This window comes from Pyxicephalus adspersus, chromosome 2, assembly GCF_032062135.1.
Source record: "Pyxicephalus adspersus chromosome 2, UCB_Pads_2.0, whole genome shotgun sequence".
Classification (NCBI taxonomy): Eukaryota; Metazoa; Chordata; class Amphibia; order Anura; family Pyxicephalidae; genus Pyxicephalus; species Pyxicephalus adspersus.
In genome coordinates this window covers 67701487-67720731 of record NC_092859.1, presented here as the reverse complement: position 1 = coordinate 67720731, position 19245 = coordinate 67701487, and the positions used below count along the sequence as shown (strand labels likewise).

At 36.5% G+C, this 19245-nt stretch overlaps 1 protein-coding gene across 2 annotated transcripts in view; it reads left to right on the top strand.

Moving 5' to 3' along the window:
• Positions 1-19245, top strand: part of DPYSL3 (dihydropyrimidinase like 3) — a 90628-nt gene that overhangs the window by 62060 nt on the left and 9323 nt on the right. For both annotated transcript variants that reach the window (XM_072400929.1, XM_072400930.1), the window contains exons 2-7: positions 6769-6857; positions 9339-9523; positions 9941-10105; positions 12212-12273; positions 12565-12645; positions 15293-15361. In XM_072400929.1, the coding sequence (XP_072257030.1) occupies positions 6769-6857; positions 9339-9523; positions 9941-10105; positions 12212-12273; positions 12565-12645; positions 15293-15361 (651 nt within the window). The remainder of the gene's footprint in view (positions 1-6768; positions 6858-9338; positions 9524-9940; positions 10106-12211; positions 12274-12564; positions 12646-15292; positions 15362-19245) is intronic.

Sequence of the window (19245 nt, the reverse complement as noted above, 5' to 3'; positions counted from 1 at the left end):
GGGCATCTCCCCTCCGAGTCATACACTAACCTATTCTGTCAATTTTGCTTATGCTGTAAAAGTACAAACTTTCCATAAAACTGAATAGAGATTGTGTGCAAAGTGAGTATTTACGTTGACCTGGGACTACCTAGCAAATCACTTGGAAACCTTTTACCCTTGAGGTACATGCATGGAACACTGCTCATTGCATACTTTCTGTTATCTTTTTCATACTATCCAGTGTCACAACAGGAAAAGGTCCCATGATACTTTAATAAATAGAACATACTAAATTTACAGTGTTTGTGGGAAATATTTGGGAAGTTTGTCAAGCCTTAAGGCAGTAAGTTCAGATTTTGTAAGCTTAAATAAAGATTTATTGCACAAACATGAATGGAAAGTGATAAAATCTAAATAAAACCCCTTCAGTCCAAAAGAAAAGAATAGTAATTACAAAGTTCAAGCACCTTTGCGGAGAACACATTGTTCTCTGATCTAATGCATATGCAAAGCCAAAGTAAGCATCAGGATGTGACTGAATCGTGCATTCACTCAGTGATTCTTCATCCTACACTGCATTATTTCCTGTGGAAAGTATTACCGGCCATACAGCTTGTTCAACATAAAGATACACTGTATAGAAAACCTGTAGAAATTATTACATAGACGTGTGTGTGTGTGTGTGTATATATATACATATACATATATATATACACACACATGGTGTCCCAAAAGTCACTATATACCTTTAATGAATTCACTATACACCTTTAATGAAAAGAGTTTATTCATATTTTTAGCATCAACAAAGGTGTTGTTGCAGTTTTACTTGCTAGGCTTGCCATCACGTTCAAATGCCTTAAAGATTAGTTGTATACCTCCACTTGAGCACGTTCATGCTCAAGAATTTCTGAATTTTCCCCAAATTCGACAGTTGTGTCGGTTAACCTAGTGATAAGGAGTGATACTCACATTTCCACACGAGCATCCTAATCTACCGCTTGATGTTTTTGAACAACTCGAAGCTTTATCGCTCTCGGAAGCATCTACTGAATCAAGCTTTTGTTGGTGCTGAGTTCCAGTGCAGCCCTCTGGATGGACTTTTCCTGGCTTTGTGCGAATGCCTGCTCCATGAGTTCAGTGTTTTCATTGATGGTGGTAGTAGAAGGCCTTCCTCTGTGTGGTTTGTCAAGAACAGATCCTGCATCAAAAAACGTGCCACGGATAGCGTAAATTGTGTTACGTGTTGGAGCAGTGTGACGGCCATAAAGCTTCTCAAACTCGCCCTCAACTGCATTTGGGGACAACAAAAGAAACTTCTTGCCAACCGGCAAGGGAAAGATATGCTTACAAAAACTTCAAGTTGTCAAATGCTTATGGCCTCAAGTCCCTCCAAATGATACCTGGAACGAAATGGCAAAAAGTAGGTGTGTAGTGACTTTTGGTAAACCCTGTATATATGTTACTCCATTTAAAAAAGGTACACAAATCATACTTTATATACACAGCATTTGTGATGTGCCCTAATAAACAAATACAAGTTTAAAAAGTTAACTTAGATGTATTAAAAAAATGTAAGAAGTTATTAAGTAAGAAGAATGAGTTAACAAAACTGAGGAGTTAATAAAAAAAATACATTTGCAGTCTACATAAATGGAGCAGGTTTGCCATTGTAATCAGCAGAGCTTCTTTGTCATGTTGAGGACATTCCTTTGTTGGCATAGTAAAAGTGTGCATTACAGTGAATGAATATTTTAAATCCAGCTAATTTAAGTCCACCTCCCTAATTGTAGAAAGCTAAGTTCACCTCCCCTAAGTTTTAGGATCAACAGTTTTCTCAAGATTCCTCTGTAAATGCATGTTCTAGTGTGAGTATCTTGTTTAGGAAGTCTATATGGTGAAATGTTTTACTGATCACTGATATCCTGACCAGACATGCCTTAAAAAGTATTACAAAAATAGATCCACGTTACTTTACCAAGGATACATTTAAATACACCAGTAGGCATACAAATGTTGTGTAGTTGACATTTTAATTTATTTATTTCATTTTGATGGTGTCCTTTGCCTAATAAAACATGCCAGGTTGTAGTTTTGACATTCTGTATTGTTTGAAAACAATGTACTTTGTTCTGCAATGTAGAATGTTATTCCGGTTATTGAGTTGTCCTACTACTATGATCGCAGAATCATTTCCATGGTCAAGAGAAACCCCTTCACAACAGCCAACCAAGGAAGTATCGATATCCAAGTCTACCATAAAGAGAAGACTGCATGAAAGTAAATACAGAGGGTGCACTGCAAGGTGCAAGCCACTCATAAGCTTTAAAAAAACTTTGGATTTTCAGAATTATTTCACAAAAGTGATAGAAATACCTTACAATTTGCATTGTAATCTAGATTTTTCTAAAACTGATCATTTCCAAAGCTGAAGAGACCTCCTCATCCAGGTTCACAAACCTTATTTGACAACCTGCTTGGTTTTTATGAGGGTTCCCACTGTTGGATTTTAATTTTTTTTGTCATTGAGTGACATAAATTGGAAGATCGACTGAAAGCAAAAAAAAAAAAAGATACAAGAAATTAGTAAATGAGCCCTCTCCTGCATGACTGAAGATATTTGATAGATCCTAAAATAAGAATCCTAATTGTCAGTAAGCTAAAATAGATTTTTTTAAAATAAGTGCTTCTATTCAAAGTGTCTATGTTTGCTACTTCTGTAAGCTTATGTAAACTCATCACTTCCTTATTCCTGGTGGCAACATTCTATAGTCTTTTCTGGCCTCTGCAGTGTTGCCACCTATAGTGCATCCACACCTAGAGATCGAGGCCTGCAGTGCAGAAATTAACAAAAACAATTGTGTGATCTGAACTAAAATTATTAAAAACTATATTTCTGCATCTAAGGTTACATTTACAGATAGATTGTTAGGTAATAAGGTTCTTCTCAGAGCCATGTAGAAAGGTTTACATGCACTTTAAGTAAAGGGGTCGAGTCCCTTTTCTGACAGGAGAAAATGATGATATCATCCAAGTATGTGGTTTGTTCTGTATTGTATCATAACATAGAAGAGAAATGAAAGAAGTTTTTGTTTATAAGAAAAAGAAAAACAGCATGCAGTCTTATTTACAGACAGAAGAACCATCTCTTAACTGGCGATGGATATCAAGGCACACATGTACTAAAATGATCCTTTCCATGGCATTGTGTTGGTGTAGGAGGGGAGATAGGAAATGATCAAAGAGTAAACCAGGCTACAGAAAGACTGTTGGGCGTCCTGTACAAATCAAAGGAATGCAGTTAAATGAGTGTTAGACTAGGTCATTGTGCCCACTTCACTTTATAGGTAGACTTATTGGCACTACATGGTAATTCTTTACATTTCTTCTGCAAAGTTTCCAGTAAATTCTCAGAACAAATCATAGCCATGTTTTCATCATCACCACTAATAAGCCTGCGGCATACATTCTTTCTTTCAATATTTTTATTAGGTTTTAAACACTGTAAAGGTATAAACGTACATAAGAGGGTGCAATATTGGCAAAGCAGACTAGTACATATTTAGAGGGAATTAAATATTGAAAACACATTGTGAGAATTTTTAAAACATTATTTTATTGATTTTTAAAGAAGGCCATTACCATAAACCAAATACAACATGGAAATAATACTACACAAAAGTAGAATAGGGTAATAGGAAAATGGAAATAATACTAATTGATATTTAAAATTCTAAGCACTGTGTATGACGCTAAGTGTTTCAAAAGTAGGGGAAGATACCTGTTCTTTAAACATACCTCACTGTAACCAACAAACGGGACCCACCCCCTATGTTTGGCATGGCATACCTGGAGTGTTCATTACTGAAGTGACAACAATGCTCTGGCTTATGGAACCACTCCTTCACTCTAGAAGCAGATGTAGAGTTATTTTAAAAAAAGAAAATATGTACAAAAAGCTGAAAAAAGTTGAGAGTAATGAAATGTGTAATTCTAATACAATTTTAGGCTTTAGAAACATTTTAAGTTATTGAAGGAAAACCATTTACATTTCCAGTGACTATAATTTTAGCAGTGTTATGTGCTATCTTTATCTTTGGAATAAAACCATGGATTAATATACTTGATTGTGTGGCAATTGTGGCTAGAGATAGAGCTCAGATTCAATAGGAGAACTTGAGCATGGGACAGAATGCATTTCTTATTTTGTGGAGGATGATGTGATGTTCTGGAAACATCTGGTCTCTCTTTCCCTCAGCTCTGAGTCATGAGGCAGATGAGTAGAATTTCTGCCTCTGTCCAGTCCACAATCTCTAATTTGTTCAGGGAACACAAAACTAGTTCAGAAACAGACTGAAGTATGTACAATGTATACCAGATGTGCTTTTCACATCCCAAATGGTGATTGGCCACATCAGCTAATGAGGTAATAATACAGACGTTCATATAACTGAGACTGTAGAAAAGTGTACATGTACCTGAAAATGTTTCCACTCACCCAGTTCAGACTAAAAAGCTTAAAATACCTTGTTTAGAGGTATGCATTGGCATGTGGGTATATTAAAAAGCACCTTACAGAGTAGATTCAGTAGTGCTCATCTCCGGCGAAAATTTGAAATGTGTACAGTGGCCCCCTGACAAAGTTCATTAATTGGCCATAGCAGAATAATGAACAACTGATTAGGAAACTTCAGTATGCACTCCTACGGAGGAGATCACAGCGGGGGTGTCACTTGTTATTCTTCCCTCCTCCTATCTCCATAGAGCAGAATGACTATGTGTGTACAGCACTGGTTCATTTATCTGTCACTGGAAACGATCACAAAATATTACTTCCACCAACAATCATCTCATGTTCATAGGCTACATTAGCTATTAGATACAGACTAGTAATACACTAGTGTGTACAAAGCTTAAATTCTAGAGACATTCCCTGCAAACCGTACCATAGAGGAATAGTGGAAGTTTGCTTCATAAAAGCCATATTATGTAACTTCCTCTCCCTGCTTCAACAGTCACTAATGACAGTTTTGAAATTGATCACTGGCTATGGGAAACATCTGGCATTTTTTAATTTAAGCTTTCTGTTTATGTTAGAAGCAGTAAGTCACAAGGTAAGCAGCTGAGCCATAGGGCTGATTTGTGTGAGACATTTGTAAACACAGTAAAAGAACTTCATGATATACAATATTTAGTCATTTATGGGATTGGCATCTGAGCCTGAAATGTAGATATTGATTGCATTCATGAAACTTATTCAAATCCTCCATATATTTAATGGACATTATCAAAACCTTTAGATATTCTGAAGTGTGAATAAGGTTCAAAAGGAAAGTTTTTTCAAAAGGACGCTAAGATCAAAATCAAATTCCAATCTAACCTTAGAATTGATTATTTTATTGAATGGAAAGTTAATGGTGGGAAGAGACTTCCAGCATGTGTAGTCCATCAACAGTATATGGTTTTAAACATGCTTGGAGCAAACATAGATCTATATAAACATACAATACAACATTTTCGGTAGTCACTTTTCTTTGCTGATTGAGGATAATGTCTGAACAAAGAATTTTCATTCTTTCGAAAAGAAAGTCAGATGAGGGCATTATTTTGTATTTATTCACCTAACAGGACAAATAAGAGTTGGTCACTAGACTGTACTTTCAAATATAAGTTGTTACTGAGTTATTTACAATATGTTTCATGCTTGATCTTTTTTTTTAATGTTATATAAACATGTTAAATAAACTCCAAGGAAGTATGAAATGAATTCCTGTAAAATAGAAAAGATCCCTGTATTTACAAGCAGCCTTTAATGAATCCATTGTCATTGTTCAGAAAACAGCGTGGTAAAGCTAAGTATAACACTTACAGATATGACACCATTGGATATGAACACCATTTATTACCACTTATAAGAAAGAAAAAAGAAAGTGAGTTTGTCTCTTAGGTAAGCTTGATTTAAAATGCAAATTAATTCTCAACTGCTGATTTGCTTGACTCCTGAAAAAGTGCCAACTTTCCTCGACAACTGTTTCCATAGTAAAACTGAACTGTTTTATGTGTGAATGGCTGATGGGTAAAGAGGGCAGCTGAAACAATCTTACGCTGAATAATAAACAGCAATAGAGGGAATGTGTCAGATATGCCATGAATATTGTTATCAAGAAGTGACATTGAACTTCTGAATTTGTTTCCAGATAATTCATAGGCATTAAGAAGATTGCAATAAATTCTTGGATTGAAGGGAGGAACCAATACTTAGTGTTGTTATGAGGGAAATTTTTCCTATGCTGGTTTAAAAGAGAACCAAACCATTTGAATTACCTGTTTCCCAAATTTAAGTACTTTGTTGCTCACAGGGATCTAGAAACCACTAAATAAAATTAGCAGAGGAAAATAAACACTAAAGCAGGAAGAAAGAGGAGGAATGGCAAATGTTATGATGTCGCCCAGCAGGGACTATGCAGAGGAAATTAGACTTGTGTTTACTAATTCAGCATGCTAACTCCAAAACCATGCTTAAATTACTCTCCGAATGAATCAGCTTGTATCACCTCACCTTAAAAGCAGTAGAGCTGTCTTCTTGGTCCCCAAGGGTATCCAAAGTTTCTGATAACCTTCAGTGTTGGCAAAAGGTTTATAATGTCAGTGAATATGAATGAATGCCAATACCAGCCTTTTCAAATGAGGTTTATAATGTGTTTTATAGCATCAAAAATCTAGTTTGCTTTCTTAAGATATCAAGGACAAGTTTTGCATTACCAATCATTTCCTATTTTATTGCAGAGTGACCGTCTTTTGATTAAAGGAGGTCGGATAGTAAATGATGACCAGTCTTTGTATGCTGACATTTACATGGAAGATGGACTCATCAAGTAAGTGTTTTTATCTTAGTTTTGTCTACTGCAAAGACATTTCAGTACATCAGATGCTAAGTTATTAAACAGCCGTGTTTAGACAGACTTGGTCTATCATGCATTAGAACATTTGAAATATTATTGTGCATGCTATTAGTCTATATCACGTCGCCAGCGCCAATCATTGATTTCCATTTCATGAAGAAAAGAGCAAAATAGGCCAGGGCAACCAAGTCCTCATTGATTTGACTCCACTAAGCTGCAGGAATATGTTTGGTTTTTGTAGAAACATGGACATCACTGCCCTTTTTGGCATTGTCAGAATAATTCTGTGGGGACCACACATGAGAAAGCATTAAGTACCATGATGAAAGAGCACATAAAAATGATGTTACTTTCCCCCATGTAATAGAAAGTTTCCAATTGCTAGCTGGAATCCACAGGGTAGTGTGGCGGCTTTCAAATTCCAGTTCCTGTGTTCTCTAGTTTTCTATTAGACTTGTATGTAGGATGTGATGAGTTGGGCCTGTAGGATCTAGCAGCTGTACATCCCTAACCTCTACATAGCTTCAGGCGACTGGAAAGAGTTTCACATCCGCAACAGAGAAATCCCAAAGGTTGTGATAGCTTGGCTAGTTTTCTTTCAAAAAGATTTTTCAGATTTCTGTGGGTTTCTGGCTTAAAAATACACTCAAAACAGTAATGTAATATAGCGTTGCTGCTTTCTTTATTGTGTAGAAACAATCATTACATATGTTTATATTTCTTGCGTCTGCACATTTTAATTTTAATTAGAAGTTGATGCTGTAAGATACCCTCCTATCAATGTTAATAAAAGACACAAATGTTTTGTGTGTAGTAGTATACAGCAACATTTTCAATTTTAGGTCTTCAGTGTCCTCTGTAAAAATTGTAAGTAGTAAATGTTTACTAGGTCTAGTCACTGGTAAAATAGAACTATTTTTAATTCTATTAGTAATTATGTATCCCAGCAGTGTTCCAAAATCTTTTAGCTGGGCGCACCACCCAGCACTTTTTAGTGACCACCCGGCTGTTTTTGGGTGGTTACTGAAGAGTTGGGTCACAATACAGGACTCCCATCCGCCTGCAATTTCTTCCCACCCATCTTTTTCTGGGTTCAACACACCTCCCGGGTATCTACCTGAAATAGTACAAAAAAAACAATGTAATAGTTACTTTAGCATGAAATGTATTTCTGAAACATTGTTTGAAACAGTTTTATATGAAATTATTAAACTATATATTTTTTTAAAGTGTACAAGTGGTGTGTTATTTATTAGATTTTTTGTATGTAATACCATAGTGAATATGAGGAAAACACCTGTCTAGAAGACCTAATGCAAGATATTATGGGCATTTTCTATATCTGCATTATGTTGCTTTTGTGTCCACGCTGTACTATCCATAATCCTCCTCTGTCATTGCTCTACAGAGAGGGAAGAAAAGTGTTCATGAGCTGTCAGTCATTAGTTTGGCATGGAGGATCACCTAACTACACTGGGGAGATTTGCCCTAATCCTACATTTTTACCTGGGACAGTCACAAATGATCACCTAAGGCAACAAAAATCTGGGCAACCTAAGGCAACGGGCCTAAGGCAGCCCGTGGACAGGATATTATAGTCACTGTCTGTCTTGAGGTGACAATCTCATATCAATAGTAGGAGCTGGCTTAGGATAAAATAAGTCAAAACCTTACGATATATTTACATGCACTATCTATCCCAGGGTGACAATGCTTGCTGAGTTAGGCTGCAGTTTTGTCACCATTTTGTGAACAATAAGCAGTCATGCCATTTCACAGTGGTCTGGCATACTTTACCATAGTCACCACAGTTAAACCCAGAGAAAGTTTAACCCACAGTTGAAGTTACCGCCAGAAAAAAAGTTCACACAAGCATTTTACAAGATGTGCAGAGTTCAGGAAGAAAGAAACAAAAACAACTTGTATTTGATAACAAAAATGGAGATTCAAATCATTGCTCAACACAAAGGGCCTGAATTATTAAAGCTCTCCAAGACTGGAGAAGGTTAGGCTATCATTGGTGAACCTGGGTGATCAAGCAAAGCTGGGATGGATCTGGTTCAGGATTAAAAACTTTTACCAACTAATAGTGAATGATGAGAAATCCATTCTAGGTTTGCTGGATCCCCTAGGTTATCCCATGATAGTCCATCTTCTTCAGTGGTGGAGAGATTTAGAAAATCAGGCCTAAAATGTGATCATTTTTGGTTGCAGCTTTGTATAGTAGGTATATCAGATCAATGGAGGCCTGGACTGCTCTGTGTTTTGTAGCAGTGTCAATGTCCAAAGCATTTTACCCCAAGCTGCAGCACTTTATAAACCCACACATATCTATTATGCAGGCTTAGTGTATTACAGTAATATAAAAAAAAACTTTATTAAGGCATTAAAGGATCTGCTTTGCCATATTCTATTTTTCAGCCATATTAACTGCACTTATGACTTTGTTTCCAGGCAGATTGGAGACAACCTGATAGTACCAGGTGGTGTGAAGACCATTGAAGCTAATGGGAAGATGGTGATCCCAGGAGGCATTGATACACATACTCATTTACAGATGCCCTATAGAGGGATGACCACAGTGGATGATTTCTTCCAAGGCACCAAAGCTGCTTTGGCTGGGGGAACCACCATGATAAGTAAGTATTGAGCATGACTAGGACTGAAAATTTGTGTACATGCAGTAGTGACTATGGCTTAATTGTTGCATTTGTTTACGTATGACTTGTACTGTATAGAAGCCATACTTATTAAATTTAAATTTTGTCGCCATCTGTCTCTTTGCCTCCCTCCCCTCATCTTCCTAGGTACAGTATCATAAACATAATAAATTAGTAACCTATACTTATGCAGAGGCCATAAAGAAAAAATTTAACAACATGATTGTGTGGTGTATAATCATAAAATTGCCTGTACAGAATTACAAACTCTTTGGCTGGTAAAACAGTCTTATATTTTCTATTTTACACCTGGATAATTTACTGTTTTCTTGTTGATCAGTGTTAATGCAGTGTTAGAGTACAGTACTGAATGAACTATATTTGTTTTGTTCTTAGTTGACCATGTGGTCCCTGAACCAGAGTCCAGCTTGACTGAATCCTTTGAGAAGTGGAGAGAGTGGGCTGATGGGAAGACCTGCTGTGACTACACTCTGCACGTTGACATCACTCACTGGAATGACAGTGTGAGGCAGGAAGTGGAAACACTTGTCAAGCAAAAAGGTACCATATTATCTATTATACCTCTTTTTACTACATATACACTATCCTGCATCTACTGTTTACATCTATAAAACATTTTCTATTCTTCCAGTGCTTCAAATTTGAAATATGAAAGCATACATGTTTTAGGGTTAGTCTATTCCAGAATTTTACAATGAAACCGTTCTTAATTTCAGCCTAATTATTATTGTTGTATTTTGTATGCAGCTACTTTTATCAGCACTGCATTTCAGTCTCTCCATTCTACTCCTAAACTCTTCAATATTTCAATTTCTCGAATCCTATTTGTTAACACAATTTTTACAAAATATTTACTTTTTTGGCAAGTGAATTATTGATTGTAATTGTTTGTTTTTTCATCACTAAGGCTATGTACACACATTAGATTTTTGTTGTTGGAAAGAATCTTTCATAATCCTTTACAACGACTAAAAGATACATGAACGAGCACAGTACATACAGCACCATTCCGCTTTCTCCCCTTCACTTGTACTGTGGGAATTGTCTTTCGTTGATCCACCAGGATGGATCCATTATGGGGTTGGATGGCCGATGTCAGATTCTCCTTTGATACTAGCCCTGAAATGATATTCGTACAAGAATCATCTACCATGTGTACGTAGTCTTACTGTCCTGCTGACAATGGTCACCAGGACACATAGAGAAGGTAAACCTTCCCAGTGAGGCCCTGGCAGCCATAACAACCTAACGTAGATTTTCTCTAGCCATTATTAAAAATGTTTTGTTTAGAATATACTTTAAAGGCTTTTGCTTCTTATATAAATCAGCAGTCATGTATCAGAAGGGTTACAATGAAGTCTCAAATAGATCAGCTGTGTTTCTGCTGTGCTGTCCCTTTATCTAAACATCATTCTGATTCTGATAAAAGTGTAATAAACTTTTTAGGTAAAAATGTTAATGTCTGGTCTGTCACCTGCATATACCCACCTTTTCTTTTGTTCGCCGCCCTGTTTTTACCACCAAATTTGAGGATAAATAGGCTATACATTCATGCATATGGATTATGTTTTCCATGTAATATTGCTGATGACTAGACCAGATCTATCCCATGGGGGCAGTTAGAGTAAAGGCTGTAAATAGGATGATCTTCTTGCTCTCAAAGGGAAATGGAGCAATAAGGGACAAAAGTTAGTTCAGATGATGTAAGGTTGGCTTCAAGGTGAACGTTTTTTATTCTCCCTACATGGGAAAAAATCAGGTTCACTTTAAATACATAACAGTGCAGTGAAACCTAAGTTAGAAAGTATCTCCATAACAATCTTTACAAATCCTTTTGACTGACAAAAAATTTAATTTGTTTAAAATAAAAAACTTCCTGTATGGGAACAGCATTTTCCTAAGAATTACATACCAGTTTTTGTTCTGAGGCCAATCAGTGGGGCAGTAGGATGCAAAGCCATGTTCGCTTTTTTTATGCATTGGGTATCTTTTGGCTTTTGATTTTTTTAAAATATTTTTTTCCTTTTTAAGTAGAAAATAAGAATCACAAGTACCTGCTGTTAATCTGTTCATTTTTCCAGGCACCACATCAGGGATTATTTGTTGGGAATTAAAGGTCCAGACATTGCACTACTCAGATGTTCTGACATTTATTCCCAGTTCTTTGGCTTTGCCATCCTAGAAGCACTTTCCAAGTTTATGATAATTGGTTGGACTGCTCCTTCGCAGTGCCAGTCTGCTCTGGATGAATGAACTTGTGTTTTTCCTTGTCTTGGTGCCCAGCATTCCTGTTTCCAAGCATACAGCACTTGTAGCTAGGGAGGTGAAAATGACTTATATGTTCTGTCATAAATGTGTTATTTTAAGCTGGCTTTTAAAGAGGACATTTCACACAGTTTATTTATTAGTGTTCTATTACCAGAACATTCAATCTGTTCTATCTCTCCTACCTCAGCTGCGTTTCTGTAGCAGTGTTTTTATGGAGAGCAAAATTTAGTCATGATGCCAAACAAGACCTTTCCCTCCATGTTTAATTTCACTGGCCAAATCCTCTCATTCCACTGGAGTGTAATAATTATCACATGTCCCTGCTTCCGAACAGAGGAAAATTCCCTCACTAACTTTCCATTTTTCTTCTTTTCCCAGGTGTTAACTCCTTCATGGTTTACATGGCCTACAAAGATATGTATCAGATGTCCAACACTGAGGTAAATTATCTGATATTTCCTTCTTTTCTGGGCAAAAATCCAAATTGAATGAACTGTTTTCAGCCTCTCAGGCCTGCGTCTGCTGGAAGTAAGGCCATTTTCCGATGAATTACAATGTGTATACAAGTTTTCATCCAATAATAAAAAGACTTGTGCTGTTTCTGTAAAACATCATTTATTAAAACATGAGCAGCACAGCTGTCACACAAAGACAGGGATTTGTTACAAACATGGAGACTGTAGTTTTAACTCTGATGTAATAATGTTCATGTTCAATGTTTTTCCTTACAGCTGTATGAAATCTTTACTTTCTTGGGAGGATTGGGTGCTATTGCTCAGGTTCATGCTGAGAATGGAGATATCATTGCCCAGGTAAATAAACTTAAAATGTGTAAATATGTTGAATACCTGATTTCACCTGATTGTGATAGTGAGCAAAGAGACTGATGTTTTGAAGTAACTTTCTGAGGCAGTAGAACAAGGAGAGCTTTATGGAAGGGATTTCACTTGGTTGAGTGAATGTGGTGAAAAGCCACTTTGTAAAGGATTCCCAATCATCTGCAAGGAAAGTTAAAAACAGGATTTTTTGGTGATTGGATTGTTGGTTTCATCAAACTTACCCAGCAATAGGTAAATGGTCTTGCGAAACAAGCATTCCATACTTTTTTAGTTAAATAACCCAACAATGTTTATCTGTGTAATTAAGGTAACCTCCATAGACTGCAACAATATGTATATCTGTTGTGCATGGTTCTGTGTAGCTAAAAATCATTTTATGTTTAAAGTTTCTAAAGTAACTAAAGTGCTTTTGCACTAAGTAGGTCTCAGAGGGAAAGGAGCTGAAAGAGATGCATCCTAAAAAGTGCTAAAACTGACTTCTTAATGCCTAGTTGCTGCAGCAGAAGACAGTAACTACTTACCTGCCCAGGGGAAGATGAGTCACAACTCTGACAAAGTCTGCAGCATTTGAAACTTCTGAAAGTGCAGAATGCCTACTTTGCTCACTGCACTCCATGATTTTTCACAATGACCTCTATGTCAATTCTGAGACCTGTAAAGACTTAGGGGCAAGTGGGAAAAACCACAGCACATGATGGGGCACACAGACATTTGTCACTTCCAGAAAGTTGAATGTAGAAGACTTTGTTGCAGTCTCTACTGGTTAAATACAGTAGAGTTCAGGGAAGTAAGTAATCACAGTTTTATTCTGCAGGAGACAGACTTTCTTGGAGAAGTCAATTTTGCTAGCAAGTGCAAAGGGACATGATTTAAAAGTTAAAAATATTTTTGTAAATAAAAAACATGACAAAAATGTATTTTTTTCTGTTCATTTTCTGAACTTTAAAGTTGATGAACTGGCCTCTTTAAAACTTTTACTGCATATGATATATTTAGGTATAGTCAGCTGTCGCAGCTCAAAGCCATAGGTTTTTTTACATTCTGTAGGTAGGCAGTGGTCTTATCTTGTGCCACTGATAATTCAGCAAAATGTAACACTGCTGTATACTTCTCTGTAATCAGTACAATTTGCAAATGCACACAGATGCAGTGTTTCCATGCCACAGAATGTATTTTTTGTTCAGGGAGATAATTTTCCTTGAGTATAGGCTTTCCAGTAGATGTAGATAGGCCATACTATCATGATTTGGACTTTCAATTTACTGCTGTGGAGCCCAGATTCTGTCTCTAAACCAGTGGCTGTACTAATGAAGGCGTGTATTTTGGCTGAGACGCCCCCGTGTCCGTAGAAACGTAACCAGAATCTTTTCCAGACCTCTGAGCTGCATCTGTTGGCTCTTTGTCATGTTTCCTTTTTAATTGATACAAAATGTTATTTAGAGGTCAAGAATGCTAAAAGAAGATGATGAAGTCAGAGAGTAAAAAGTCTGCTGTTCCCCAGAAAAGAGGACAACGTGTCTTCTGTAAAGGCTTGGAACTAGTGTTGAATAAAAAATGGCCATCCAAAAGATTTAAAAGGAAAATTCTAGGAAGGCTAGGCTTTTTTAGGCTTCAAAGTAGAAACAAAAAATCTGACCACTGAAAATCAAAATCATCCTGTTTTTGCAAAAAAATAATTTCAGCATAACTCTAGCTTAGTTGAAGGGTTAGAACTTCTGTCAGGTGTTAGTTTTCTGTTCTTTTCCTGTTCTGACACCCTGGACATTGGACAGGTGGTGAAGGGAAATTAATGGTGACAAAGTAGCAATAACAGGCTTACATCTATTACATACACAGTCTATATTACTCTCCCACATAATCTAAAAAAGCCAAAACTTTAAAGAAAACCTATGAGCTCCCATTAAAATACATTCTGAAGCACAGTAATATAAGTGCACCTTCAATTAGTTTCCATTGGTTCCCCTACAAAGTCAGAACCTAAGGATCTGCAAAGTGTGAGATTCAATCCTGAAACCAGAAACCCGTGGATGTATCACAGAAGTGCTCAGATCTAAACTAAAGCTACGTACACACGTCAGATTTTTATCGCCCGATAATCGGCATCGGCCAATTATCGGGCGAAAATCTGCCGTGTGTACAGTCGGTGTCGTCCATCGTCCGGACGACCGACCTGCCGGATCCACGGACGATGGACGACAGCCGATCCTAATGAAAGGGAAGGGGAGAGCGCGCAGCAGGGTGCAGCTCCGGCGCTCTCCCCCTCCCCTCTCCATAGAGCATGAACGGTGCTGTATGTACAGCACCGTTCATGCATCGTGCACTCCCTTGTCGTTGGAAAGGATCGTGAAAGATCCTTTCCAACGACAAAAATGGGAAGTGTGTACGCAGCTTAACAGTCCTAACAGATACACCAATCTGGCACACCTATGACAGGTATGTTTTCTGGTTCCAATCACGTGGCTCCACTCTTTTTTTAATTGGCCCAATAAAAGTTGCATCTTCAACTTTCTTGGATCTCTTTTTTGAGTTAAATATTTCTTGGTGGAGGTATGCTTGTATGTTTGTTTAAAAATGTGCTGTCTTAATTGTATTTTAATATAAACTGTAAATATGTTTTTAGGAGCAGCAAAGAATGTTAGAGATGGGCATTACCGGACCAGAGGGCCATGTTTTGAGTAGGCCTGAGGAGGTAAGATAAATATATTACTGGAATTCAGATATATTTTTTTCTAAATATATATATATATATATATATATATATATATTAAATACACACTTTTTTTAAGAAACATAATAATATGTAATGCAGACTGGGGCACATGTATGAAAAAACTAAAGGAAGGGAAATTTGTTCTACATTGATAATTGCTCTATTGATCTGCACACATGCTTATTTGCTTCAAATATTAATACGGGCCAATAGTGGTGCCACTGTTTCCTTTGTATGGGAGGTATCGCCTAGCTGGAGCTCTATAACAAGAAGCATTAGCTTGACTCCACACAGTTTCTGCCAGACCACGTTGCCACTTGACAGCTGCTGTTAGAACTGTGAGAACTGCATTTCCCGCTGTAATGTAGTTTAATTTTTTCACTGATTATTTTGTTTAAGAGGAGCACTTGATTAGGGTACTGTAGCAGTAATAATTAGGAAAAAAAGTTTTTATTTTCCTTTGCAGGTAATAGATTCTTTATTCTTAATATGTGTTTAAATCCAAGAACAAAAATGTAATACCAGTCATTAATCTGGCGCCTGCATTATTTTTTCCTTTTTCAACTAAATTTACATATGGTGATTTTGTCAGAACACATTTCCTGTCCTAGGTTGACAACACACACAAACTACGTTTTCCATGGAGGAGCAGTGTTGTTACCCTATGATAGAACTGCAGAATGTTTCCTTTCTCTACTCCATGACACAGGAAAAGGTGCTCTGTAGTCCAGCTGTACTCAAACAGTGCTGCTGAGGCAGAGAGCTTAGAATGGTATCTGGTCACAAGATTTCTGATATAATCAACAGGTATTATTCAGCACAGATATAACTAAACAATTTCAACTGTATACATTTTCCAAAGAAACCAAATAGAAGTCCATTGGTAGAGTTTGCCTATTCTTTCATCTGTGCCTGATGTAATATATCCCCCCAGAGAGAATAAAGAGACAGTTATTGGTTTAATATACAGAACAGTACATGTGAGCTATTAGGGCTTTTTGAAGCCATTTAAAACACAAACATTTTAATTGTGTTCCTCTGCATTTCCCCTGTTTGTGTCCAGTGCTGATTACCTATTTCCTTCTGCTTGATTGGCACTATTAAAACATCATGCTTTCAAGTGGGTTAAATGATTCAGATCAAACTGTACATAAGGAATAGAGTTTCCATTAAGCTCATAATAAAGGATATAGCAATGTATACAAACGCTGGGGAATGTATACAAGCAGAGGAAAAAAAATATAGATGTTCGCCAAATATACAGGTGACCAAGGCAAATGTTAACTATTAAGCTCAGAAGTATACACATAAGATAAAAATTCCATTTAGGTCATAAAACAGAGAATACTTCTTAGCCTACGCAAGTGGTTGAACTAGTGCCAATGAGAGTGTAATGATTATTTTAGTAATGGGAAAGGAAGTTACATGTAATGAGGAGAAGATGTGCATTTGAAGCAGAGCAGCATAACACCCAGGGTATTCAACTGACAGGAAACGGTTATATTTCTTACTGAACCATTTGGACGTACATTTGCCAGGAGCTGAATATCCAAAGCCTGAAGTGATGTAATGACAGAGAGATGCACAAGGCTATTATCCTGGGTTGCTTTCACAGGCTCAAACCATAAAAGCACACAATACAGCAAAGCTAATGTGGTGGACTTAGAACATGGCACTGATTGGAAACAGCTCCATAAATGATATTATTTATGTCAGGATGAACTGTCTGCATAGCAGCTGTGCATATTGTTGGGGAATTCATTTACAGACAGCTCACAGCCACATTAAACTGTATACCTGTTGAGTTAATTGATGTTCCTCATTTATTGCTCAGGTCTGCTCTGTGCTAGCAGCTAACAAAGCCTCTAATTATTTCACATTCACCATTTTAGCCCAAAGTATTGACTTACAGAATACAAAAATTGTTTTTTTACTTATGTTCAATTACCAGAAATATTTTTTTAATTTTATCCATTGGCTGTATATATCTTGTTTTCTACAAACCATAACATGCAAGAAGTGATAGCCATCCACATACAGCAGGTGCTTTTATTGAGTCACTGCTAAAGAAAACATTAAAATCAGACTGTAATATGAATGGTATTTTCAAATGATACCTTAACCAAAAACTGCCTTTTGGTCAATGAAATATTAAAATGCTGAAAGTGTTTTGTTAAATGTTTATTACGTTCCAAAAACACCTGGTAATCCTTCAAAAAATCTTGTAAGCCAATAAGTTTCTGGGCTTCCCGCACTCATTTGTGGACTACAGACCCACTACAGAATTGGATATGAATGCGGTGTTGTAGTTATTGTGTTGTTTCCGTACAACAAAATATCTGGTCTAACAAGTTCAGAAATAAATCATGGAAATATGACTGAACAGTAAATTTGATCTGGATGTGGCTACTGCCTTATTTATACCGTAGGGTAACTTCTAAAAAAGCAAAATGTCATTATCTTATAGCAAGCATAAACCTTAGACAAAATACATTTTCTAAACTCTGGCTGAACAATAATCTGTTAATTCTTAGATAATAATATGCACAAACTTACAAACTTAGTCTAACTAATCAGTATGTCACTTCCTCAACAGAAAATTAAAGAAAAATATTTCCAGCAGTGTTGTCTTTGAAACCAGTGCTCACATTTAAAGGATGACTGTAGAGTTATCACTGTGCAACACCTCAATAAACCCTAAATCAGGATGAGACCAAAACAGTCCTCCATTGCATCATTTGGGGTCTTTGTTTGTTCTCTATGTGCTTGTTTTCAGGATATCATCTGTGAGTTAGGGGGAGCAAAAAGCCGCGTCTATATTTTTATTCTATAAGGTGTCAAACACAGATAAGCTGCATGATGTGTACAGATTGTGGTGTTTTTATTGTTGCATTGGTTCCAAAAGAAAGAAGGACTACTGCAGTTACAATGTGTCCGAAATCATGACGGGTCCTCAGAATACTTTAAATTCCAGACATATATTGCTGTGTCAGGATTTTTTGGTTCAGGCTTTTAAAAGGAATCTGTGAACCAAATAATTACCTAATGGCCCATTGAGGAACAGAGAGGGCAGAAAGAAAAGCAATGTGTTGGAAATGTAAAATACAGTAAAATATTGTACCGTTTATGATAATCTTCCAAAAATTGTGAACATACATAAGCATACAGATTAGAATATATAATTTATATCATTCTAAATTGATACTAATACATTATATTGGTATTATACAGTGTGGAATTGCCCTTAAAGTGTAAACAAAAAAACAATTTATATTCTACATACTATTCATCATAAAGTTTAACTGCATACTGTTAACACTTCAATACTTTTTAGTATAGTAGCCATTTAATGCGCTGTTACAAAGGTAGGTTGAAAAATGACACAATCTTTTCCCTTCAATCAATAGCAAAAAAAACAATAAATGAAAAAATACCTATATTGAAAAACTTTTGTATTTTAATCAGAAACCTATACTCACCATTGATCAAGAAGAAGGCTCCAACAAGGGGAAAATCCTTCCTGGTCCCTCTAGCCAGACAGATTCCCTTTCTGTTTTTATAACTTATAAAATGTAAATACCCAGTTATGTTCTGGGCTTTTAGAAACACAATAACTGCTCCAATGAGCCAGACAAGTTCCCAAGGGTAACACTACTAAAATAGAGCCGTAAAAGTAATACTTATTACTCAATACAAACGTCCCATGTTAAATGGCCAAATACTGGAAGATTTTACACAAGACCATTGTATTTCATTATCCCTAGACATTCCACTTGTGAAAATAAAAACTTCTTGTATCCTTTAATGTACTAATAGGCATGTAATATGTCACAGGCATAGGGACTGATTTCCAGCCAGTAAGT